Source organism: Schistocerca serialis, chromosome 2 (assembly GCF_023864345.2).
Source record: "Schistocerca serialis cubense isolate TAMUIC-IGC-003099 chromosome 2, iqSchSeri2.2, whole genome shotgun sequence".
NCBI lineage: Eukaryota > Metazoa > Arthropoda > Insecta > Orthoptera > Acrididae > Schistocerca > Schistocerca serialis.
In genome coordinates, this window is record NC_064639.1 from 868,386,248 (window position 1) to 868,414,196 (window position 27,949).

Genomic DNA, 27,949 nt, shown 5'->3' on the forward strand with positions numbered 1-27,949 from the left:
TGAAACACAACTTGAATTCACACAGAAGGGAGCTATAAAATGACCTACAATCAAACTAGTGTGTGTGTGTGTGTGTGTGTGTGTGTGTGTGTGTGTGTGTGTGTGTGTGTGTGTGGATAAAACAGGGTGCTTTAAAATGTCCTACAATCAAACAAGTGAGTCGGTGGATAGATTAGAGATTAGATTAGATTCAGTTTTGTTACATAGACCCAAAAAATGAGATGACTCTCGTGGGTGTGGAACTAAAAACATAAAACATTTGAATATAAAATTTACTCCCCTGGTCATTTGTCAGGAGATTGTCAAAATAAGTGAATACATCACAATAAACTGGAACTGCCAATATTTACAGAATTAATCGCTGTCAGAATAAAACATTGTTAGACACTTTTAATAGCTTTATCAGGTACACAATACCTAATCTTAACTGTTGTGACCAAGTTCTGTCAAAACTGAAATTTAACAGACATTTTTACTTAAGCTGGTCTTACAGTCCCTGTTAAGAAATTCATCTATAGAGTAGAAGGAGTTGCCTACCAAAAAGTCTGTCAAACTCTGTTTAAACCATGCTTTATCTGAAACCAAGTTTTTAATGGTTGCTGGCAATTTATTGAAAATGTGTGTTCCTGAATATTGGACCCTTTTTTGGACCAAGGTAAGTGATTTTAGGTCTTTATGTAGATTGTTCTTATTCCTAGTACTGATATTATGTATTGGGTTATTGGTTGGAAATAGAGACAGATTACTTGCAACAAACTTCATTAAGGAATAAACAAATTGACAAGCAGTGGTTAGAATACAAAGTTCCTTGAACAGATTTCTACAGGATGTTCTTGACTTTACACCATAAATGATTCTTTTTATACGCTTTTGCACACTAAAAACCTTTGCTTGGTTTGATGAGTTACCCCAGAATACAATCTCATATGACTATAGAATGAAAGTAAAAGAAGTATGCAAGTTTTATATATATATATATTAAAAACAATGATGATGTGACTTACCAAATGAAAGTGCTGGCAGGTCGACAGACACACAAACAAACACAAACATACACACAAAATTCAAGCTTTCGCAACAAACTGTTGCCTCATAAGGAAAGAGGGAAGGAGAGGGAAAGACGAAAGGATGTGAGTTTTAAGGGAGAGGGTAAGGAGTCATTCCAATCCCGGGAGCGGAAAGACTTCCCACACCCTTTCGTCTTTCCCTATCCTTCCCTCTTTCCTTATGAGGCAACAGTTTGTTGCTAAAGCTTGAATTTTGTGTGTATGTTTGTGTTTGTTTGTGTGTCTGTCGACCTGCCAGCACTTTCATTTGGTAAGTCACATCATCTTTGTTTTTAGATATATTTTTCCTCAGCTCTACAATAACTTTATTATTTGAGATATTTTCATTTTTTAGGCATTCACAAATGTTCGATATGTGCCCCTTTAGTGATTCGGCAGACATCAAGCCGATAATCAAGTTCCTCCCACACTCGGCGCAGCATGTCCCCATCAATGAGTTCGAAAGCATCATTGATGCGAGCTCGCAGTTCTGGCACGTTTCTTGATAGAGGAGGTTTAAACACTGAATCTTTCACATAACCCCACAGAAAGAAATCGCATGGGGTTAAGCCGGGAGAGCGTGGAGGCCATGACATGAATTGCTGATCATGATCTCCACCACGACCGATTCATCGGTTTTCCAATCTCCTGTTTAAGAAATGCCGAACATCATGATGGAAGTGCGATGGAGCACCATCCTGTTGAAAGATGAAGTCGGCGCTGTCGGTCTCCAGTTGTGGCATGAGCCAATTTTCCAGCATGTCCAGATACACGTGTCCTGTAACTCTCTCTCTCTCTCTCTCTCTTTTTTTTTTTTTTTTTCCCCGCAGAAGAAAAAGGTGCCGTAAACTTTAAACCGTGAGAATGCACAAAACACGTTAACTTTTGGTGAATTGCGAATTTGCTGCACGAATGCGTGAGGATTCTTTACTGCCCAGATTCGCACATTGTGTCCGTTCACTTCACCATTAAGAAAAAATGTTGCTTCATCACTGAAAACAAGTTTAGCACTGAACGCATCCTCTTCCATGAGCTGTTGCAACCGCGCCGAAAATTCAAAGCATTTGACTTTGTCATTGGGTGTCAGGGCTTGTAGCAATTGTAAACTGTAAGGCTTCTGCTTTAGCTTTTTCCGTAAGATTTTCCAAACTGTCGGCTGTGGTACGTTTAGCTCCCTGCTTGCTTTATTCGTCAACTTCCGCGGGCTACGCGTGAAACTTGCCCGCACGCGTTCAACCGTTTCTTCGCTCACTGCAGGCCGACCCGTTGATTTCCCCTTACAGAGGCATCCAGAAGCTTTAAACTGCGCATACCATCGCCGAATGGAGTTAGCAGTTGGTGGATCTTTGTTGAACTTCGTCCTGAAGTGTCGTTGCACTGTTATGACTGACTGATGTGAGTGCATTTCAAGCACGACATACGCTTTCTCGGCTCCTGTCACCATTTTGTCTCACTGCGCTCTCGAGCACTCTGGCGGCAGAAACCTGAAGTGCAGCTTCAGCCGAACAAAACTTTATGAGTTTTTCTACATATCTGTAGTGTGTCGTGACCATATGTCAATGAATGGAGCTACAGTGAATTTATGAAATCGCTTCAATCATTTGTAATAGCCCTGTATAATCGAGGGAAACATTCCACGTGGGAAAAATATATCTAAAAACAAAGATGATGAGACTTACCAAACAAAAGTGCTGGCAGGTCGATAGACACACGAACAAACACAAACATACACACAAAATTCTAGCTTTCGCAACCAACGGTTGCTTCGTCAGGAAAGAGGGAAGGAGAGGGAAAGACGAAAGGATGTGGGTTTTAAGGGAGAGGGTAAGGAGTCATTCCAATCCTGGGAGCGGAAAGACTTACCTTAGGGGGAAAAAAGGACGGGTATACACTCGCACACACACACACACACACACACACACACACACACACACACATAGATATATCCATCTGCACATACACAGACACAAGCAGACATTTGTAAAGGCCTTTATAAGGTGAATATGAATTGGGGCTAAGAAATGAAAGAGGAACCCGCCTGAAAGAATTTTGCACGGAGCACAACTTAATCATAGCTAACACTTGGTTCAAGAATCATGAAAGAAGGTTGTATACATGGAAGAAGCCTGGAGATACTGACAGGTTTCAGATAGATTACATAATGGTAAGACAGAGATTTAGGAACCAGGTTTTAAATTGTAAGACATTTCCAGGGGCAGATGTGGACTCTGATCACAATCTATTGGTTAAGAACTGAGGATTACAACTGAAGAAACTGCAAAAAGGTGGGAATTTAAGGAGATGGGACCTGGATAAACTGAAAGTTTTGTTACGTCACAACAGATTGGCGACGAGACAACGGAAAGGGTCTTGTTCTTTCTAATTGCTTACATTTACTTGTGTCATGGCTTCGCCAGATGTACTGTCCGAATTTTATCGCTTGCAGAATCAGCAAACGCAGGCGTTATTGGATGCCCTTGGACAGCTCGTCCAGGATCAACGTGCCATTCAAACCGATGCGGCAGCCGCCGCTTCACCGCTACCGCAGCCACAAATCGCAGTTGCACCGCCTTTTAGGCACTACGACCCGGCCCGTGAGACTTGGACGGAATGGTCCCGCCAGTTCGCCTTTCATCTAGCCGCCTACAGAATTCAAGGTAATGAGCGGCAGCCGTTTTTGCTTTCTTGTGTCGGTGTGTCCACTACCGTGTGATAGTGAAATTGTTTCCCTGACGCGACGTAGCAACTCTGTCCTACGAAGAAATTTTGTCTGCTTTAGATGCCTATTTCAAAGAAACAGTTAATGTAGTTGCAAAACGGTATACGTTTTTTCGTACAAAACGTACGGCCGGTCAAACTAATAGGGAGTGGGTAGCAACATTGCAAGGACTTACTAGGGACTGTGCCTTTGACTGTGACTGTGGCCTTTCTTATTCAGATACAATGGTGCGTGATGCAATTGCACAGAACGTTTCTGATGTTCGCATACGGGAGCAAATTTTGAAACTAGTAAATCCCTCCCTTCAACAAGTGATAGACATATTGGATAGACAAGACACACTTGACTGTGCTCAGGAATCTTTTGAAACTTCGCCAGCTGTGTGTAACATTAACCGGCCCGCCGGGCGCGCTCGCGCTACGCGGCCCGGTCAACTGCCCTCGCGCACACAAACGCGGCTGCCGCCGCGCTCTAAGCCAGGTGTGCCGCGCCAGCACACAAATGCAGTGAAATCATGCCCGCGGTGTGCTACTAGACATTCGCGTGAACATTGCCCCTCACGCCAAGCTATTTGCTTTTTCTGCAATAGGAAAGGACATGTTCAAAGTGTTTGCCAGAAAAAGCTCAGATCAGACAATCACAATCATTCCAGGCCCTTTGCTTCGCGCCGGAATCGAACCAAGGACACTCAGGCTCGTGGACCTTCGCCCATGGACATTCATGTCGTTACTTCCACCCCGTCCAGTGCTACTTTCTCTAACAGTGACTGTGTTCGTCCCACGAAAACTGTGCGTCGACGTCGCCGGAAATCACGTCAATTAGCAAGTGCTTCTGTACCAGTGTCTGTTCAAATTGCACGAGACAGTCGCTCTTGTCGTCAGCAGGACAATAAACTTTTTGTAGATTTGGACTTTAATGGCAAGGTCATACCATTCCAGCTCGATACCGGAGCTGCATTTCATTGCTCCATCACGACACGTACAAACAACTGGACGCACCTCCGTTGCGTGCCGCAAATGTTAAGTTACATAGTTATTCAGGACAGAATATACCTGTGTTAGGACAGTGCAGCCTTCTTGCCACATACAAGGGACAAACAAAACTTGTGTCGTTTTACGTTCTTCGTTCTTCTACTGCAGTGAACTTGTTTGGCTTAGATTTATTTCAATTGTTTAACATGTCTATTGTAAATCAGGTCCTATCAGTGAATCAGACTGTGCCTTCAGACAGTGTTTCTAGATTATGTGACGAATTTGCAGACATTTTTGCACCGGGCTTAGGTTGCGCTAAAAACTATGAAGCACATTTGGAACTGAAAGTAAACGCGCAACCGAAATTTTTCAGAGCGCGCAATGTTCCTCACGCATAGCGTGATGAGATCACAAGAACATTACACGATTTAGCATCACAAGGTGTGAGTGAATGTGCGCAATGCCTTTTCCATTTCAGCTCCGCTTCATCGCTTACGCCGTAAGGGTGTTCCGTTCGTCTGGACGACGGAATGCGAACGCGCCTTTCGCCTGTTGAAATCGGCGTTGCTTTCTAATACTTGCCTCACGCCTTTCGATCCCCGGAAACCCCTTTTGTTGATGGTAAATGCGTCGGATTTCGGGATCGGTGCTGTGCTTGCGCACAAAGTTGGCTCGCATGATCGCCCTATTGCCTTTGCGTCCAAATTGCTCTCGTCTGCGCAACGAAATTATTCCCAGATAGAGAAAGAAGCTTTGGCTCTTGTGTTTGGTGTTACTAAGTTCCATGATTTCTTGTATGGTCGTCACTTTACCATCATCACAGACCACAAACCTTTGACATCGCTTTTTCAACCGATCAAGCCTGTACCTCCGTGTACAGCGCAGAAATTCATTCGCTGGTCTATTTTCCTCTCGCAGTACCGCTACGATATCTTGTATCGGTCCACTGCTAAGCACGGAAACGCCAATCCGTTGTCCCGTTTGCCTGTTGCTGAGGACAAAGCATTCGATTCTTCCGAACTTGTTTGCATGTTCATTGATTCGGAAACCGATGAAGTGGTCGAATCGTTTCAGATTGATTTTCGTCGTGTAGCTACAGCCACAGCTGCTGACCCTGTCCTTGCTACCGTTTTGCGTTTTGTTGCTACGCAATGGCCTTTGTCAAAGTCTCGGATCGAGGATCCGTCGGTTCGCAGATTTTTTGCTCACAAGGAGAGACTTTTTGTTCGACGTGGTGTTTTGTTGTTGCGTTCTGATAATGATCAGTCCCGAGTCGTGGTCCCACGTTCATTACAGTCCTCTGTCTTACGGCTTCTTCACCAAGGACATTGGGGTATAGTGCGAACGAAACAACTTGCGCGTCAGCACTGTACTTGGTTCGGAATCGATGCTGCGATTACGAATATGTGCTCTTCTTGCATGGCATGTGCCGAACAACAATCCGCACCGCCGCGGAAAGTCTTTGCATGGCCAAAAGCCACTTCCCCTTGGCAACGCTGGCACATAGATTTTGCTGGTCCATTCTGGAATGCTCGATGGTTGGTTCTGGTCGATGCCTTCAGTAATTTTCCTTTTGTTGTCCGGATGTCTTCTACGACGACCTCCGCCACCATCCAAGCGTTGTCTGCTATCTTTTGCATTGAAGGTCTTCCGCAGACTATTGTTTCCGACAATGGCCCACAATTCATGTCCGCAGAATTTCAGTCATTCTGCCAGGCCAATGGTATTCAACATCTGACATCCGCGCCGTTTTCGCCTCAGTCAAACGGTGCCGCTGAACGATTGGTCCGGACTTTCAAGTCACAGATGTTGAAGTTGAAAGAGTCGCATTCTCGGGAGGACGCGTTGTTGCTCTTTTTGTCATCGTATCGCTCTCAGCCCCGAGATGGTCGCTCGCCGGCTGAGTTGCTCCACGGTCGTTCTCATCGAACCTTGATGTCATTGCTGCAACCGCCGCATCAGGTTCCTGTGCAGCGGCAGACTTCTGCTTTTGCTCCTGGCGACGTTGTATTCTATCGCAACTATTTAGGTTCACGGCGTTGTCTCGCAGGGCGCATTCTTCGCTGCCTCGGCCGCGCGATGTATTTGGTTTTGGGGGTCTCTGGTGAGGTGCGTCGGCATCTCAATCAGCTGCGCCTCTGTCGTCGCACGGGTTCTGCCGCTCCCCGTCTGCTTTCAGCGACGGTGCCGTCCGGTCAGCGCCCTGGGGACCCATCTACTGGCTCGCCTCATCCCCAGGTGTTACTGACGATGCCTTCCATTTTGCCCCATGGCGACGCGCCGCCGCAGCAGCCGCCGCCGCCGCTGCCGCCTGCTATCCCGCCGGCGCCGCCCGCATTCGAGGCTTCGCTGCAGCCACCAAGCGCCTCCCTGGGTCACGCGCCGCCGCTCGCTTCCCGTGACCCGCCGTCCTCCGCCATGGAACGCTTGCCCGCTCCGGACCACATGACGTCATCGCGCGTTGGATACCCCGACGCAATGGAGGTCGACACTTCAGCCCCTCCTGTTTCTTTACGGGCGCATACACCGCATGTTGACGTGCACCCTGGACTAGGTTTTCAGGCGTTTCCTAGCTCCCCTCGGACCGAATGGCCGGGTGCGGGTGGCACAGCCTCGCCGGTTGTTAGGCTCCCCACCTCATCGCATACGTCAACATGGGGTCCTTCCCACGGCGGGCGGAAGCCTTATCACACGACCGTTCGCCGATTTGCGGGGGAGGAATGTGGTGTCACCGCCAGACACCACACTTGCTAGGTGGTAGCTTAAATCGGCCGCGGTCCATTTAGTACATGTCGGCACCGCATGTTGACGTGCACCCTGGACTAGGTTTTCAGGCGTTTCCTAGCTCCCCTCGGACCGAATGGCCGGGTGCGGGTGGCACAGCCTCGCCGGTTGTTAGGCTCCCCACCTCATCGCATACGTCAACATGGGGTCCTTCCCACGGCGGGCGGAAGCCTTATCACACGACCGTTCGCCGATTTGCAGGGGAGGAATGTGGTGTCACCGCCAGACACCACACTTGCTAGGTGGTAGCTTAAATCGGCCGCGGTCCATTTAGTACATGTCGGACCCGCGTGTCGCCACTGTGTGATCGCCGACCTAGCGCCACCACAAGGCAGGTCTCGATATACGATAGAGCACTCGCCCCAGTTGTACGGACGACATTGCTAGCGACAATACGGACGAAGCCTTCCTCTCATTTGCCGAGAGACAGTTAGAATAGCCTTCTGCTAAGTCCATGGCTACGACCTAGCAAGGCGCCAATTGTAACAGTGCATGTATCTTACGAGTCTCATTTGTATAGTCCAGAGAGATGTATCACAAGGAGTAAATAAAGTTAAGTATATTCCAAAGCTACGTATTTTCTTGATAGCAGTCATAACATATCTTGTTCCAGACTTGACGCCAGTCGGCGTGTGTGTACGCGTGCCTTTCTTTCGGCTACTTCAGTGTGGCGTAACAGTCTTGTTACGTCACAACACCTCCCACACGTGAGAGTATTACAATCCTAATTGTAAACTGTCGAAGCACTTGCAACAAAGTGCTAGAGTTTGAAGTGCTCATGAGAAACAATGAAGCTCACATAATACTAGGTACAGAAAGCTGGTTGAAACCTGAAATTGATAGCAGTGAGATTTTTGTGCAAAATTTAAGTGTGTATCGAAAGGATAGGCAAATAGGAATTGGAGGTGGTGTATTTGTTGCAATGTACAAGAAACTCAAATCCACCAAGATAGGAATTGAAGCTGCATGTGAGATTTTTTTTGGGATAACTCATTATCTGGGGTGGGCATTAAATAAAAGCAAAATGAGGATAATGGAATGTACTCAAATTGAAACAGGTGAAGCTGATGGAATTAGATTAGGAAATAAGACACAGCTGAGTTCTGTTATTTAGGCAGCAAAATAGCTGATGATGGTCAAAGTGGAGAGGATATAAAATGTAGACTGGCGATGGCAAGGAAAGTGTTTCTGCAGAAGAGAAATTTGCTCACATCGAGTATAGATTTAAGAGCCAGGATGTCCTTTCCATGTATGGAAATGAAATATGGACAATAGATAGTTTGGGCTAGAAGAGAATAGAAGCTTTTGAAATGTGCTTGAACAGTAGAATACACAAGATTAGATGGGTAGATCACATAACTAATGAGGAGGTACTGAATAGAACCGGGGTAATAATAATGAGCGTATGGCATTGGCGGCCGGGAGACCCCTTGCGGGGCGGTTCGCCCGCGCTGCTCCACAAGTTCTTTAACGCCACTACGGCGATTTGCGAGTGAATGAGGATGAAATGATGATGAAAGACACACAACACCCAGTCATCTCGAGGCAGAGAAAATCCCTGACCCCGCTGGGAATCGAACCCGGGACCCCGTGCGCGAGAAGCGAGCACGCTACTGCAAGACCATGAGCCGCAGACAGAACTGGGGTGAAGAGGAATTTGTGGTACAACTTGACAAGAAAAGGGAGCAGTTGGTAGGACACATTCTGAGGCATCAAGAGATCGTCAATTTAGTACTGTTGGAGGGAAGTGTGGAGGGTAAAAAACACAGTGTGAGACCAAGAGATGAATACACTAAGCAGGTTCAGAAGGATGCATGTTGCAGTAGTTACTTGGAGTGAAGAGGCTTGCACAGGATAGAGAAGCATGGAGAGCTGCATCATACCAGACTTTGGACTGAACACACCACCATGACCATCACCACCCACCACCACCACCAACAACAAGTGTAGAACATAGTGTAGGGCTATAGGTAGAGAGATGCTGAATGAAACACATTTGGCTGTAAAGAGATCAATGTTTGATGCCTTCAATGACTACCATATCAAAATATTGTCAAATATTTTGGTCGTACGTAAAGGCTGTTAGTGGCACCAAAGTTTCTGTCCAGTCCCTTGCGAATGAGACAGTAACTGAAGCTGAGGGTAGCAAAGTAAATTCTGAAATGATTAACTCCATTATCAAATGTTCCTTTACAAAGGAAAACCCAGGAGAGTTGCCCCAATTTAATCCTTGTACCAGTGCAAAGATGAATGAAAAATCCTCGTACCAGTGCAAAGATGAATGAAATACATATTAATGTCACTGATGTTGAGAAAAAGCTGAAATCATTACAACAGAACACAGCTCCAGGCCCCAATGGAATCCCTGTCAGATTCTATACTGAATTTGTGGCTCAGTTAGCTCCTCTTTTTACTATAATCTATTGTAGATCCCTCGGGAAAAAAAGCCATCAGTTTTTGGAAAAAGGTTCAATTCACAGTCATCTATAAGAAGGGTAGTAAAGGTGATCCACAAAACTACCATCCAATATCCTTGATATAAATTTGTTGTTGAATTTTAGAACATATTCTGAGCCCTAACATAATGAGGTATCTTGAACAGAATGACCTCCTCAGTGCCAACCAGCATGGTTTTTGAAAATGTCGATCATGTGAAACCCAACTCGCTCTTATCTCACACGACATACCGAAAGCTTTGAATCAAGACAACCAGGTACAAGCAGCTTATCCTGATTTCTGAAAAGCATTTGACTCAGTACTGCACCTCCTACGCTTATTGTCAAAAGTACAATTGTATTAGTTATCAACTGAAATTTGTGACTTGCTTGATAATCTTTTGGTAGGGAGGAGAGTCATCGTCAGACGTAAAGTAACTTCGGGTACATCCCACGGATGTGTGTTGGGACCTTTGCTGTCCATGTTGTATATTAATGACCTTGCAGACAACATTAGTGGTAAAATCAGCCTTTTTGCAGATGATGCAGTTATCTATAATGGAGTACTATCTGAAAGAAGCTGCATAAATATTCTGTGAGCTCTTGATATGATTTCAACATGGTGCACAGACTGGCAACTTGCTCTGAATGTCCAGAATTGTAAAATTGTGCACTTCACAAAACGGAAAAACGTAATACCCTACAACTATAATATCAGTCACTGTTTGAATCAGCCAACTCATGCAAATATGTGGGTGTAACACTTTGTAGCGATATAAAATGGAGTGATCACATAGGTTCAGTCATGGGTAAAGCAGATGGCAGACTTCAGTTTATTGATAGAATACAGGGAAAGTGCGATCAGTCTACAAAACAGATTTCTTACAAATCACTTGTGGGACCCATCCTAGAATAGTGCTCAAGTGTGTGGAATCCCACCAGATATGATTAATGGGGGATATTTAACGCATATAGAGAAGGGCAGCACGAATAGTCACAGGTTTGTTTAATCCATGGGAAAGTGTCACAGAGACACGAGAGTGTCACAGAGATAATGAAGCAACTGGAATCGCTGACCCTTAAGACAGACATAAACCATCCCAAGAAAGTCTATTAACAAAGTTTCAAGAACAGGCTTTAAATGATTACTCTAGGATATACTACAACCTCCTATGTATCGTTCACAGAGGGATCATGAGGAGAAGATTAGAATAATTATAGCATGCACAGAGGCATTCAATCATTCTTCCTATGCTCCATATGTGAATGGAACAGGAAGAAACCCTAATACTGGTACAATGGGATGTACCCTCTGTCATGCACTGATGGTGATTTGCAGAGTACAGATATAGATGTAAATAATGTGAATCACACAATTCTATTGCATAAAAGAGAAGAATACTGGATTAGAAGAGTAGCCTTACAACTGCCTACCCCCTTTTTGAATACAGGGAACAGTGTGTCAAGCTAACTTATAAAAGGAATGAACTGTTTGTGACACTTATGTCAACCTACAGGATACTTCGATGTGGTGTGTCCCATGGAAGTGCATTAGGGCCTTTTCTGTTCCTGTTTAAGTTAAACGATTTAAATAAATGCCAAAATTGCTATGCTGATGACACATCTTTTGCCAGCTGGTGCTATGATACGCAAAATGCTGCCAACAGTAGTGAAATCATTACAATTTTCTGCCAGCCTACCCTTCGGCAAAAAAGCTACTTTTGAATAAAGAGAAGAAAGTGAGAGTGCAATTCATGCTTAGCTATAATCAGAAAATAAATGGTGCACAATTTCCACCTCCAGTGTGATTTAGCTACACAAATAGACACAAATTTTGGGCACTATTGTTGATGAACACCAGTGATGAAAAGAGCACATAGATCACATCTGCAAGAAAATCAGCACACATCCATATCTACTGAAACGGTCTTGGTCTTCCTGGGCTATGATAGCTTAAAGCAAATACATTTAGGATTCATACATCCTTGTCTTCAATATGGTGTTGAGGTATGGGGTGGGACACCAACAGTCTATACAGACGAGATTTTTAGGGGGAGGGGAAGGGGGAGAGCTTACAATATGAACAATTTTTTACAACAGATTACAGATTTCCATCTGAACTAAGACCACTAATTTAAACACCTTAAAGAATAATCTGAAGTATTTATTAACAGAGAAAAGCTGTTATTCCATAGAAAAGTTTTCAAGTTGTAATGTCTCTCTGGAAAACAGTGTTATGCATTTATATTTCAAGTTGTTGGTTGGTTGATTCGGGGGGAGGGAACCAAACAGAGAGGTCATCAGTCCCATCCGATTAGCGAAAGATGGGGAAGGAAATTGGCCGTGCCCTTTCAAAGGAACCATCCCAGCATTTGCCTGAAGCAATTTAAGGATGTCATGGAAAACCTAAATCAGGATGGCAGGATGTGTGTTTGAACAATTGTCCTCCCAGATGCAAGTCCAGTGTGCTAAACACTGTGCCACATTGCTCGGTTTTCAAGTTGTAATGTCTCTTTCTAAAATAGTATTTATAGCCACAAGTTTACTTCTGTAACAAAAAACTGGTAATTCCTAATCTTCACTAATAGTGAACTAAGGCTTTGTACGCATGAATTAAATCTACGACAGTGTCCCAATATTGATTGTTATAAGGACAGCAAATAAATAATATTTAATACAGGTACGGCACAGACACTGAACTTTTAGCTCTACTGTTTATGTTTCTGAAATGAATAAGCTCTACTGCAGAACTGAATCATTGCCCCTATTTCCTTTTATATGAAGCATCTTTTCACATCACATCATTTCTTTCATTGCAGCTGTCATAATAAACTGAGCTGTACAGTGAGGAACACAGCGGATGATGATGAGCCTTGGTGAAGATATTCCCCGACTCTACCGACTTCATGGCAGGACAGAGGAGGGGACAGTGGAAACAGATAAGTCTATATTGCCCTATGGCTTCAGTCAAATGAGTTATCATCTTTGGTGGACTAAATGAGATTAATGTGGAAAAGGAAATAGGAGGAAAAGTAATTTTAATAATGTATATCCACATTCACATACCTTCCAAGACACACAGGCATAAAAATGCCCAGAGGATAAACATCTATGCTGTCAGCATCATCAACTGTGTTTTAGAGACTGCGCAATACGCACTCTTGCTTTCAGTGCTTTGAGATGCTCTTCTTTCAAATCTGTTACCATTGTTACACATGGTAAATCACTTTCCGGGTCAAATGAAAGAGTAAAAAGTGCATTTAATTCAATCAACTGCTGCTGTGCTTTCTGGAGAGCCTGTAAACAATGTAACACAAATTATCAGTGTATAAGCTTTATCTTGGCTTGGTATTACATTAGGTTCATTTCTAATTTCATTTACTGAAAGTACTACTGTACCTTGTTCAATCTCTCTTTAATAAGAGGATTTTTGTCTACATCCTTCTTCATTGCTTTAACTTCATTAAGACTGTATCCAATAAAATTATCCAGCACCTGAAAAAAAAATTTTTTTTTAATGGTAGAAGCTTCTAAGCAGATCACAAGAGCTTAATGTCATTTGCCATCCTAATGAAAGTATTCTTAAATGCAAAGGGAAAACAATTAGGTGCTGTGATGTATTTTATTTTATTTTATTGATGCCAAGAAGTTACTCAAATTACTGGTTCATATGGCGCATCTGTTTAAGATTATTTTACCAGTAAGGAAAAACACACGATAACATTGGGAGAAAGGGTTGACAAGTACTTAGAACAACTTTTTCTTTTCTCCCCATTATTAAACATTATCCACAAATGGAAAGACGTAATGCACAACCACCATGAAAGCTGACCAAAGGCATGCAAGGAATGTATCTTCACTACAATCTACACAAACTGCCCAATGTACTTGCCATCCCCATGTGCAAGTTTGCACATCAGTTTATGCTCTGTGTATTGTTCTGGAAAGGAGACACACGAATAAACAAATGAACATGATACATGACATGAGGAAAAACACTTGAGGCCGCAGTCTCTCTCAGCAAATTTCCCTAATTACATCTGGTTGTCAGGCAAGTGACAGCATCATCCTGAAGCAATGTTATGACACGTTTTCTACTCACCCTCTATAAGCGAAACTGACATGAAGGAAAATCGACTATATAATGTTCAAGGAACATTTTTAACACTCAGCTGAAAAACTATAAGATTTCATTAAGGTACTGTAGCACCTAAAAATCAAGAGAGATACAAGTCCTTGCTATAAAAAGTAATGGTGACATTTTATTTCAAATTTTCATATGTAACATATTATGATTTTGCTATTCTCTTTGGAAAACTAAGGAAGTTTCCTTTTAGGCACAATAAACTCATGGGTGACAATTTCTGCAGTGAAAAGTTTGATAATATTTCTTCATTATCTAGTAAACCAACTTTTGATAGAAATGTGATATGTAACATTTAATAATGTACGTGAAACAGGAAATATTCTGAAACCGTAAAAATTAGGATGTTTTGTGAATAACTGCCAAAACATTTCACTTCAATTGTGGTCTTCCATGTACTGGAGTGTGTCAAAAGACATCAGAGAAAGAACAATACAACAGAATATTCTATAAACCACACATTGACTCCAGAACACTTACAAAAGGAATATTTATTTAGGTAGCTAGACGTAAGGAACTTTACTCTTTCTGCACAGTTATGAATGTAGTTTTTTTAGTTATTTCCACGAGAGTTATGGCAACAAATCGAATTTTTACAATGAAACACTTTTTTCTATCATGTAGCCAATGTATTTACCCAACTGCACAAAAATTAATTTAAATCAATGCAAGATACTATAAGAAACCTACAGAAATTAAACTGGGCAAATTTGTGAGCAATTCCTGAAGGCTATAGTGTGTTAACCAAATTTCAGGAAATCTGTTTTCAATTATTGCACAACACCGCAGCCAGAATGCGCTGGGTGACCTCATGTTGCATCCACATATGACCTCTAATGTCTATACTGAAACTTTCAAGAACAGCACCGAAACTGTCAACGACAAAACACATAATAAATCTCCCTGCAAAGTAGTGCCAACTGACGATTTCAGCATCAAGGATTCCACATCATCACGGACCACGTCCTTTCAATGTGATGTACCCACCAAGGATTTTTCTGTGGCCAACTAAAGCTTATTGTGACAGTTCACAAAATAGTAATTTGTGAACGTGGATATCATTTCCAAGGAGCTCTGTGTCAGGGTCAGGTGATACGTGTAAAACTTATGACTGCATACTATTCATCACGTGGATATAAGAGTGCCACAAGTGCCTACAGCAACTACTCGTAAGCTGACATGCGAAGCACGGTGTACCACAGCTAAAACACACACTATCAAATCGTCACTTCTTGCTGGTATTCATCTACTGCTACCACTGTTTCTCAAACGACTTGTCATTCAGCACAAAAAAACGTATGGGTAGATGGAGCTCTTCGGCCAGGGTATCTCACGTCATAAGCTATGGCTGATTTACTGGTATCATGCTGGCATTTGCATAGCCTCAGCAACATGTCAATGCTCTTGATGGATGTGCACGCCATATTTATTCCACATTGTTCATTCGGATGTGCCTTGTGTACAGCAGTGGTAAGGATGACTTCATAGAGTACGGCAATGAAGCCCGTCGCTGACAAGGGGTAGCCTCAGACACACCAACTGATTTGGCTCATATTTGGCAAATCACTTGTGTAAAACATAAAATGAAAGTGCCTAAAGATATTTTGATTCAACAACCTCCATTTTTGAGAAAACTACCCTTAAAATCCATGACACTCAATTGACTCAGAATTGATGAGATCAATAAATAACAGAAAAATTAGCAGTTTTCATCAACATATATGGGGGCTCACAAATGCGTACGTTCCTATAAATCGAGGGATAAAATCTTTCTTGGCTGCTGTTTATGTACTCATAAGGTCTGCGCTGTTAAACAAAAGTACCGCTAGTGTTAGGACCAAGACATGTGGCTCTGAAGCAGACATCCTGTTGGTATTGTACATACAACAACACATTTGTTGATGGTGCAACACTGTATCACAGCATATAGAAAATTGTTGCCTAAAGTTTCCGTTGCTTACAAGAAACTAATGATCAAATTGGTCCCAGGGGGACAGAAGAGGTCAGTTGTTTTACTGACTCATTAAAGAATTTTTACTTCAGTTGCTACAAATTCGGGAAACAGAAGAATTCAGTTTGCAGAAGCTTTCTTGTGAACATTTTGTCTGATACTGGATTTCTGGAGAGGACAAAATCAATACCATCATACATGACAGCATGTTTATAAATGACAATGATCACCTCACACACACGGTATATGTAATACTGTCAATCTGTCATTTTTAGTTTTATTACCTAGTTCAAAACTTTATTTTGAAGGTTCAAAATTACAGTTGGCTTCTGGAAACCCAGAGAGAACTGCACAACTGAGAGGATGCAATAACAATTCATAGCATAATTCACCATTAACTTTCACCACTGATTTTTCGTACAATGTTATCCTATGCATGATATACATCAAAATTAATTCAAAGAGGATGACAAAAGAAAATAATAATAATAAATTAAATTAAACATAAACCAAGTTTCCAAGTTTGTTTTCCTCTCAATCTTCGGAAGGAATGATGTGGCTGTGTGAATGCCTTGAATATCTCTATGACAAGTACCATCCATCTAGTTCTACAAAGCATTAAATTTTTATTTATTTACTAAACCAAGTTGTTTGAGAAATTTATTTGCCTACTTTGTTGTTATTTCCTATTGCTTTACTTATCTTATTAACCCTCCTATGCCTACCAATTACAGGACTATAAATACAAAAACAAATAATAGGAGTAATGCAGGATTTGGTTTAATAATGAATAAGAAAATAGGAATGTGGGTAAGCTACTACAAACATAATAGTGAACACACTATCGTAGTCAAGACAGACATGAAGCCAACACCAACCACAGTAGCACAAGTTCATATGCCACTTGTTCCGGAGATGACTAAGAAATTGAAAGAAGAAATGATGAGATAAAAGAAATTATTCAGATAGTTGATTGAGAGGAAAATACAATGTGATTGGGCACTGGAATTCAGTAGTGAGTATGGGCTGAGGGTAAGGAATGATAAGAGGAACCTGCCTGGCAGAATTTTGCACAGACCATAACTTAATAGTTGCTAACACTTGGTTTAAGAATCATGAAAGAAGGCTGTGTGCATGGAAGAGACCTGGAGACACTGGAAGATTTCACACTGATTATATTATGGTAGAGGACAAACGGGTAGCTTTGAGACATGAAACAGTGAAGGCAGCAGAGCATCAAATAGGAAAAAAGACAAGGCCTAGTAGAAATCCTTGGATAACACAAGAGATACTGAATTTAATTGAAGAAAGGAGAAAACACAAAAATGAAGCAGGTGAAAGGGATACAAACTTCTGAAAAAAAGGGGGAGGGGGGGGGGGGGGGAGACTGATAGGATGTGCAAAATGGCTAAGCAGGAATGACATGGCTAGAGGACAAATGTAACAATAAAGAACATACATAACTAGGAGCAAGTTAGAGACAGCCTACAGGAAAATTAAAGCAACACTAGGAGAAATAAGTAGCAACTGTATGGACATCAAGAACTCATTTGGAAAACCAGAACTAACCAAGGAAGGGAAAGATGAAATGTGGAAGGAGTATATAGAGGGGCTACACAAGGCAAACAAACTTTAAGGCAAAATTATAGATTGGGAAGAATGTGTAAATGAAGAGGAGATAGGAGATATAATACGGCGAGAAGAATTTGGTCTAAGTTGAAATAAGATCTCTGGAGGAGATGACTTTCTCTCAGAACTAGTGATATTCTCGGGACAGCAAGCCATAACAAAACTACTCCATCTGGTGTTCAAGATGTATGAGGTGAGCGAAATACTCTCAGGCTTGAAGATGATGTGATAAATCCAATTTCAAAGAAAGAAGGTGATGACTGGTGGGAATATTACCAAAGTCATGGTTGCTAAATACTAGCACAATCATTTGCAAACGAATGGAAAAACTGGTTCAAGCCGGCCTATGGGAGGAAGAGTTTGAAATCAGCAGAAATCTAAAAACACACGAGACAATACTGACCCTACACCTTATATTAGAAGACAGGCTCAGGAAAGGCAAACCTATATTTATAGCTTTTAAAGATGTGGAGAAAGCTTTTGACAATGTTGTCTGGAACACACTCTTTGAAATCTGAAAGTTGTAAGCGTAATATACAGGGAGCAAGAGATTACTTACAACTTGAACACAAACCAGACAGCAGTAATAAGTGTCAAGGGGGAAGCAATAGATGAGAAGGGACTGAGACAGGATTGTAGCCTATCTCTGATATTATTCAGTCTATACACTGAGCAAGCACTAAAGGAAACTGAAGAAAAATTTGGAGCAGGAATTAAAGTTCAGGGAGAACAAATAACACTTCTAAGGTTTGCCGACAACAATGCAATTCTGTTAGGAATAGGAAAGGACATGGAAGAAGAGCTGAACAGAATGGTCAGTGTCTTGAAAGGAGGATATACAATGAACATTAACAAAAGCAAAATAAGGGTAATGGAATGTAGCCAGAAATCAGGTGATGCTGAAGAAATCAGATTAGGAACCAACACACTAACAGTAGATGAGTTTTGATATTTGTGCAGCAAGATAACTGATGATGGCGGAAGTAGACAGGATATAAAATGTAGACTGCCAATGGCAAGAAAAGCTTTTCTGAAGAATAGAAATTTGTTAACGTCGAATATAGATTTGTGTGTTAGGAAGTCTTTTCTGGAAGTATTTGCATGTAGCGTGTGGTATTGGCCGCCACCCGATCGGTCAAAACTTTCAAATATTGCACCACCAGTTATGCCACCGCTTTTCCTACAGCCGCCATCACAGCACGAGTGCTGCCAATGTAGAAAGCATCCCATCTCTGGAGTTCGAACATTCATGCACTGGCCCATTTTGTGTATTTGCCACTTGAATGATGTTTACAGACTTTCGTAGTGGCAAAGGCCCGAGATCTTTAGAATAGATGTTTTACTGAAGAGTGACAGATTTCGAAATATTTTGTGTCTATATGTATTTCTACATTCAAATTTACTGTTAAAAACTTCAGTAACAAAGTTATGTATTATTTTTAATATTTGGTATTAATTGTAGAATGAATTAATATCTGAATTCTACGTTCCTGAGCGTCACCTGTTCCTCGCTCCTGTATTGACTAAAGAACTACACAGTTTGCAAAGGAAGCCATAATTAACAGAGTGTAGCCATTTATGGTAGTGAAACAAAATGTACGATTAACAGTTTGCAAAAGTTGAGAATAGAAGCTTTTGAAATCTGGTGCTACAGAAGAATGCTGAAAATTGGGTGAGTAGATCACCTAACGAATGAGAAGTTACTGAATAGAAAAGGGGGGGAAGAGAAATATGTGCCACAGCCCAACTAGAAGAGATCGGTTGATAGAACCCATACTGAGACACCAAGGGAGCCAGGTGAAATGAAGAGGCTCGCACAGGATAGAGTAGCATGGAGAGCTACATTGAACAAGTCTTCGAACTGAAGACCACAGCACTAATGGCAAAAGGCTGTAATGGTGAATATTTATCAATTCCAAGAAGCCTCTCCCCTTTGGTCAATGGGGTGTTCACTTTCGCTTGGGACTGTCTGGTGGCCAGGTAAGCCAGTGTCTCTGGGATACCCGATGATGTCAATACCCTCCATCCTCAAGTCACTATCCTCCATGACTTTCTGAGCTGCTGCCAGAAGAGAAACTTCTTAGCTTCCACTGTGGTCCTATTGCTGTGCTAAGGATTCAGCATTTCCACACATGTACCTCAATGAAATACTTCACTGAAACTGAATGGATTTTGGAATGGAACCTGCATGCACAACGTGTAAAAGAAATAATTCTCAACTTTCATGCAACAGATCATCTGAATTAAGCTAAGAGTGCACATTTGTACTAGAAGGGCATGTTCAGCCTGAGAGACAAAATAGATCCTCACAAATGTCACAAATTCACAGCTAAAAGCTACTTCATTATTCATTATCATGAAAAATTCTGATAGGGCATCTGATGAGATATGATCACAGAACAGGTCCTAATGATGGCTGAGAGGGATTACCAAGACAGGGGGATCGTTAACCAATGACATCATCAATGAGGAGGATGAAGCTGATGCTCATCTTTACTTGCCATACAAACCAGAGAGATCAACGTGTGTGTGTGTGTGTTTTACACTCAGAGTAATTTTCATTTTTAAAATATGCATTTAGCTGGCAAGAAATTACACTGTAGGGGGCCGGAGCATGCGTTGTTGATGATGTTAGACTTTAACAATTAGAAGAAAATACTATTACACTATGCAAAAGTTGCACAACTAAAATTGTAATGCAAACCTCTCTTTTTGCAGTTGTTTTGAAAAGCTGAGAATTTTGTCAGATGCTGTAAAAGTATGTTTGACCAGGGAAAATTGTAGAAAATTTTTTGCTTTACAGGAAATGTCTGGACACTTTATGCATACGACACGAAGAAAAAGAGAGAGAGAGAGAGAGAGAGAGAGAGAGAAATGGAAAAATTGCAAAAAGTTGACGAGTTTTTGGCTCCCTCATCTCAGCATAGGATTCCTGAAGTCATCAACTTGGTATTCTACTCTAAAGACCACAGTCCACCTACATACAACATACTAAATTTCATAATATTCGGACCTTTCGTAAGGTCCAATGTACCTGCTGATAGGACTAGCTGTTGACCTGTTCATTGTTATGTGGTAGGCACCATTTACCAGACTCTTGCTTTTAAGGTCAGACGAATTCTTGCAAGCAGGCATTCATGGAGGTCCACGTAGAACATCACTGTTGCTGTGTGACCAGGGGGAGGGAAGGAGAAAGGGGGGGGGGGGGTTTCACAGTGAGTAATTCCTCGATTATCGGAAAATTCCATGAGTTTGGTCTTCCTCTTTGATTTCAATGCGTCCACTTGTCAGGCAGGCCTCTTTACGTAACTGCCATCCCACCTCTTGACGCTTCATCAATGGCACGCATTCAGAAAAACTCATTACTTTTTTTCAAAGTCCGCATCTATATTCCATATAAGCTGCTTAAACAAAGTTCTGGGATAAATGTATGCACAGCTTTCTCTGTACAGGTATCAACAAGTGTGGGGGAAAAATTTCGCGCACGCACCTTCCACAAGCCTAAAGTGTAATGTGCGATGTGTGATACTGTGAATGATGTCTACAGCAATACAGAGTTCACTGCAAATGTTTTGATGCTAGTTTGTTGTTTAGTGTGAAGCAGCTCCTGTACACCACCCACATTTCTAATACTTTGGCTGGCTTCTGGTCTACCGGCACAACAATTGCCTTGTGCGGAGTCACAAGCATTCTTAAAATATGGGACACCTACAACACTTTGACTCAGTCAATCATCATTTTATGCGCATGCTTTAAAATTTCTAAAAAATATTAGATTTTGGCATGTTGCCCCATTCTGAAAACAATGAAAACTAATAAACACGAATCATCACATTTCTAGTACACTCTCAGTTGACGGTTGCCATCAGGGAGGGGGGGAAGTACAAGAAACTTCAGTATAGATAATTCCATATTTGTTCAAGAAGTAACAGCTCCACTTGGTTCTAGCTCAAAAATTGAGTCCCAGAACTTATTCAACTGACTATATAACCATCCAGATTTGGATTTTCCATTACTCCCTGACATTGCTTGGATATGCTTTCTTTGAAAGGGATATGGCTGACTTCCTTCTTCATCCTTGCCCAATCAGAGCTTCTGCTGTCTCTAATGATGAGGCAATGTGATGCCACTTGAGAATGTTTATGGAGAGGTCAGAGATAAGAATGTGGCATTTAATCCAATTTACATAGCTGTCAGTTTGAGAAATTTTAATTACACTATTAAATGGAAACTTAATGAGTGTTGTTCTTCCAGCAAACAATTTACAAATCAAATAGGAAATGATAATGGTAGTCGAAACGCATTCTGATACACACTATGCTGTGGCTTCCAGGGTATAGATGTAAACTCAATTTGTACAACAAAACGATATTTTTGAATGAAAGCCAATTTCACATACCATATGCCTCATGTATATCGAAAAGAGAGAAAATCTGCAACTGCAATGATATCATCTTCATTATCATTATTATTATTATTTTATTATTAGTATTAGTATGGCAGTCACAAGAGCTATTCATAAATTAACTTCTGACTGGGTATTGAAACACACACAAACTTTTTAATATGCAATACTCACTTACATATTTGAACTACTTCCCGACACAGTCATCACCCAAATTTAAAAATGTCCATGACACCAGCTTTTTTATCCCATCAAAGACTTGTGCTGCCTGGTGCTTCAGCTACTTATCAACAGCATCCTTGAGCTCTGTTTAGACAACAGATTTCAAGAGATTAACATGTGAGAATACAGTGACGTCAGTTTTATTGTGAGACACTTATGAAATCCTGAAGGTGAAACTGAAACAAAAAACATCGAATGATTACTGAAGGAATCATTCTCCCACACGGCAGTGTGCGATCCTATATTATGAATTCAATGAAGGAATAGCTTTTTTGCTGGGAGATTTTTCAACTTCTTCCCTATAACCTGGATTTGGCACCAAGCAGCTTTCATCTCTTCCATGACATGAAGGTTTGGAAGGCTATTTAGCATAAACCCATCCCCATACACACAACAATCGACCACGAAGCTTGTAGCATCAACTCCTGCTTGCACGAAATGAATGACGGAATGTACCTAGCAGCTGGCAGGAGATGCTAGAACACCATGCATTTCAGTCATTTGCTGCTTACACACCGACGAATGCAACAGGGAGCTGACTGTCACAACTTGAGCTTCACATTCCTTTTTCAACTACGTAAGTGCCATGAAGCTATAAGCATTTCTTTGTTTTTATTAGGCAGCCTGAGGTTGATTTATGAATAGCACTCATATTAAATTAACATAACTTTTTTATCTTACGCACTACTATGTACAGGGTGATCAAAAAGTCAGTATAAATTTGAAAACTGAATAGAATAAATCACGGAATAATGTAGATAGAGAGTTAAAAATTGACACACATGCTTGGAATGACATGGGGTTTTATTAGAACCAACAAAATACAAAAGTTCAAAAAATGTCCGACAGATGTCGCTTCATCTGATCAGAATAGCAATAATTAGTTTAACAAAGTCAGACAAAGCAAAGATGATGTTCTTTACAGGAAATGCTCAATATGTCCACCATCATTCCTCAACAATAGCTGTAGTTGAGGAATAATGTTGTGAACAGCACTGTAAAGCATGTCCGGAATTATGGTGAGGCATTGGTGTCGGATGTTGTCTTTGAGTATCCCTAGAGATGTCAGTCAATCATGATACACTTGCGACTTCACGTAACCCCAAAGCCAATAATCGCACGGACCGAGGTCTGGGGACCTGGGAGGCCAAGCATGATGAAAGTGGTGGCTGAGCACACGATCATCACCAAACGACGCGCGCAAGAGATCTTTCACGTGTTTAGCAATATGGGGTGGAGCACCATCCTGCATAAACATTGTACGTTCCAGCAGGTGTTTATCAGCAAGGCTGGGGATGATACGATTCTGTAACATATCGGCATACCTCTCACCCATCACAGTAGCAGTTACAAAACCAGAATCACGCATTTCCTCGACGAAAAAAGGCCCGATAACGGTTGATGTGGAAAATCCAACCCATACCGTGACTTTCTCATCGTGCAATGGAGTTTCCACGACAGTTCTAGGTTTTTCGGTAGGCCAAATTCTGCAGTTGTGGGCATTGACAGACCCTCAGAGCGTGAAATGAGCTTCGTCGGTCCACAACACATTACTCAACCAATCATCATCTTCCGCCATCTTTTGAAACGCCCACACCGCAAATGCCCTCCGCGTCACTAAATCGCCAGGTAACAGTTCTTGATGCTGATAGATTTTGTATGGATAGCATTGGAGGGTACGCCTCAGTGCCAACCAAACAGTAGTGTATGGAATGCCGGTGCAATGTGCGACTGCATGAGCGCTGACTTCCCCGTGCATAGATGAACCTGCTACAGTCTCCATTTCTTCCTGAACTGTCTCAGCAGAATTACGCCTTGTGTTCGGTCGGCCACTACGGGGTCTATCGTCTGAACAACCCGTGGCTTCGAACTTCGAAATCATTCTCACCACAGCTGCATTTGTCAACGGACCTTTACCCATTCGAATCCCCTTCCTATGGCGATTGGATTGTAACACTGAACTAGCACATTCCCCATTCTGATAATACAGCTTCACTACAAATGCCTTTTCAGGTAACATCAACATGCTGAGACTGCTGGCGCATCTGATTCTCTCTCTCATTACAGCTCCCTTTATACACTATTGTCATGCACAGTCACTGATGCAGGTTCAGCCAGAGTCACACAGGACTGAAAAATGGGTGCTTCTCCACGACAATGTCCCTCCACACTGCGCGATCCGTGTGCACCAATTCCTGGCACAGAAGATGATAACTGTTCTTGAACACCATCTGTCGGACATTTTGTGAACTTTGGTTTTTTCTGGTTCTAATAAAACCCCATGTCATTCCAAGCATATGTGTCAATTTTTACCTCTCTATCTACATTATTCCGTGGTTTATTAAGTTTTCAAATTTATACTGATTTTTTGATCACCCGGAATGTGGTGTGTCTAAAAAGTTCAGTGAATGGTGTCATATATGAACAGCAACTTGACGCCCGTGTGCGTGCATGCTAATAGGTCCTCAGAGACTTGAGGAAAATCGATATACAGCATGCACTGCATGTGACTGGTTGCATGAACAAACTGCAGCCAGTTACGTAGTTAGTGTGAGAGGAACTGTCACAGTGCAATGAAGCAACATGTAAACATCTTGTTCTGCTACAAATTGGGGAAGACAGCAATGGTGACATATGGAATGTTGGTGCAGGTGTACTGCAGGGAAACCGTGAGCAGAAAATGTGTTTATGAATGGTTTAAATGCTTCCGTGAAGGGAAGGAAACAACTCAGGACGAGCCACGTTCAGGTCGGCTATCGACAAGCAGAACCTCAGAAAAGATCGAGAAAGTGCAACAAATGCTGACACAAGATCGGCGACAGACTCTCAGATTGACTGTGGAGGAATTGGGCATTAGCAAGGACACGGTGCACACCATCATCTGCGATGATTTGGGTAAGCAGAAGATCTGCTCCCGATTTGTACTGCACAAGCTCTCAGATGAGCAGAAAGCAAAACAGATGGAAACTGCTGGTGATTTCATTTCCATGTGTGACCAGGATCCATTGTTTCTGAATACCATGAGAGCTGGGGCTACCAGTTAGATCCGGCACCAAAACAGCAATCGATGTCATGGTGTTCGCCGTCTTCCCTCCAGGGGTGGGGGTAATTGAAAAAAAAGGCTGCAAAAATTCAAGGTGAAGACACTGTTGATCGCCTTCTTCAACAACAATGACATCATCCACAAGGAATTTGTTTCTGTAGGTCAAACCATTAACACTACATTTTACCAGTCCATATTGAACCGATTGCTACAGCCTATCCAGCAGGTTCGGCCAGAGTCACACAGGGCTGGAAAATGGCTGCTGCTCCATGACAATGTCCCTGCACACTGCACGATCCGTATGCACCAATTCCTGGCGCAGAAGATGTTAACTGTTCTTGAACACCTTCCATGCTCCCCTGATCTGGCTCCTGCAAACTTTTTCCTGTTTCCCCACTTGAAGGCGGCCACAAAAGGTGAACATGTGTAGACGTGAATGCCATCAAAGACTGTGTGACAGCCGTTCTGCGATCGATTCCACAGGAGGCCTTTGCCGACAGTTTCCAGAAGCTGTACCAACATTGTCGAAAATGTGTTGTAGCGGTTGGCGACTACTTTGAAGGGCAATAAAGAACATTTGTTTGTATCTTTTGTGTTGTTTGTTGACTGACAGCATTCACCTAACTTTTTAGACACACCACATATATTTTCTCAAGAGAAAATAGGGCATCTTCGACAACAAACTGCTTACATTTCTAGAAACCTAAGTTCCTACTTATTAAATAAAATTTAACTCACATCAGAGGAAAACTGAACATCCAATGTTGCTGATCCATCACACAGCTTTGCCGTTAGGTACCAACCATCAAATTTTGTCTTGAGAAAGGATGTCAAAGACAAAACAAACCCCTTCACAGTGTATATAGCAGGTGTAGTTAGTTTTGCATCTTTTATTTGTTGTATATAAACAAATGGTTTGCTATCAATCACCAGACACTCTTCCTCAATATTGCTAACAGCAGATGTGGATGTATGGCTGTGATCTGGAAATGTAGGTTCACTGAACAGGTCATCAACAAAATCAGAAATGTTTCCTAAATGTACAGGATCCTGCAGCAGTGGAGTCTGAGCTGTTCTAGGCACTTCCTTACTATGTTTCTCAACAGCATAATGAAAATCCACTTTGGATGATTCAGAATGTTGTCTATTTGTTGAAGAAGAATCTCTATTAAAAAAGGAACTGATTTTTGCTTGATTAGCACTTTTCAAGTTCACTGGCTTTGCCTTTGCAGGCGGCTTCTGACTCCTGCCACCAATTTCCTTTTGCAGTTTAGAGGAAAGAGGCAATGTTCGTGGTGTAATACCACTCAGACCAGGCTGCATGAAGAAACTGTCATCAACATTTGAATCATCTAAAAGAGATATAACCTCAGGTTCCCTGCTGGGCCCTGCACCCCCACCCACATTTGTGGTAGTCTTTACATCTTCTACAATTTCTATACTTTTGTTTAGCTCTGGAGTTGGTTCAAGGTCAGCATCTGAGACATTAAGGAAAATGTCATCATCTTCAAGAAGCTCTGTTTCTAGTGCTATGCTATTATTGCCTTGATTACTTCTCTTTGAGGTACTGTTTTGATTGTATGAAACAGTAGGCTTACTAGCTACAGCAAACAATGGCTGCTGTTCTATTGTTTCTATATCATCATCATCCATGTCCATCATCTCCATTTCTCTCTGGTAAGCTTCTTCAAATGCATCAACTTCCTGTTCTACCCTGTCATTTACATTTCTAGCATTTTGTGAATGTTGTTCCACCTTCTGCTGTTGCTCTTCCAGTTGCTTCAACTGAGCATCCACTTCCTGGGCAAATATATCATCGTCATCATCTTCAACAAGGAATGCAGCCTCATTTCTTTGCCTAATGTTTGCTGGTTGATCCTGAAAGAAGATATCAATTTATAATCACCAATAAATTCAGACAAAAAATTCACTACTTAAAAAGTAGCAGTATTTCAGTCCCAAAAAAGCGTTAAATAATTAATTATAGGGAGTAATTCATTTTACCGATGATAATCAGGAGGTTAATTAGGAAATACACCAAGGATTCTGGGTCACAGGTGACACACTAGAGCAAGACATGAGGGAATCAACTATAACATGCTAACAAAAGAAAAAATTAACCACCAGAGAACTTAGAAGTGACAGAGGACAGCTGACAAGTAAGAAGTAGGCTAAGGACAGACTGGAAATACAAAATAGAGGAGACAAAAATTTAACCAATAGAAAAAGAGGAAATGAGTAGTACATAGTACAGAGAAGCACAAAAGATGTTAGGACTTGTGAAGTGTACGAGATTGATGAGGAGAAGAAGAAGAAGAAATAGCAAATAAAATGGAAAACTCTGACTGTTACAACCAGGAAGCAAATGGCACAAGGTTATGCAAAAGTGAAAAACAGCAGTCAACAAAAGCTGTGATCACTGTGAGGTGAGACCAGGTGAGTGGCAGCTAATAGCACATTCCCAATCGTGCAATTATGAGGTTTTGAGGATTTTTTTCAATTTTGTGGGCTTTATACATCCAATTTTCAAAACTTTTGGCTTATTGGTACACGACATGTTCCTGACATATGTCTGCAGTTTTTGTGTGTGTGTGTGTGTG

At 41.8% G+C, this 27,949-nt stretch overlaps 1 protein-coding gene across 1 annotated transcript in view; it reads right to left on the reverse strand.

The window, feature by feature from the left end:
• Positions 1 to 27,949, reverse strand: part of LOC126458186 (recQ-mediated genome instability protein 1-like) — a 113,670-nt gene that overhangs the window by 17,466 nt on the left and 68,255 nt on the right. Inside the window, exons 6-8 of the mRNA XM_050095062.1 lie at positions 26,088 to 27,227; positions 13,355 to 13,450; positions 13,022 to 13,252 (exon numbers count right to left, since the gene is read on the reverse strand). Coding sequence (XP_049951019.1) covers positions 13,082 to 13,252; positions 13,355 to 13,450; positions 26,088 to 27,227 — 1,407 coding nt within the window. The 3' untranslated portion in view covers positions 13,022 to 13,081. The remainder of the gene's footprint in view (positions 1 to 13,021; positions 13,253 to 13,354; positions 13,451 to 26,087; positions 27,228 to 27,949) is intronic.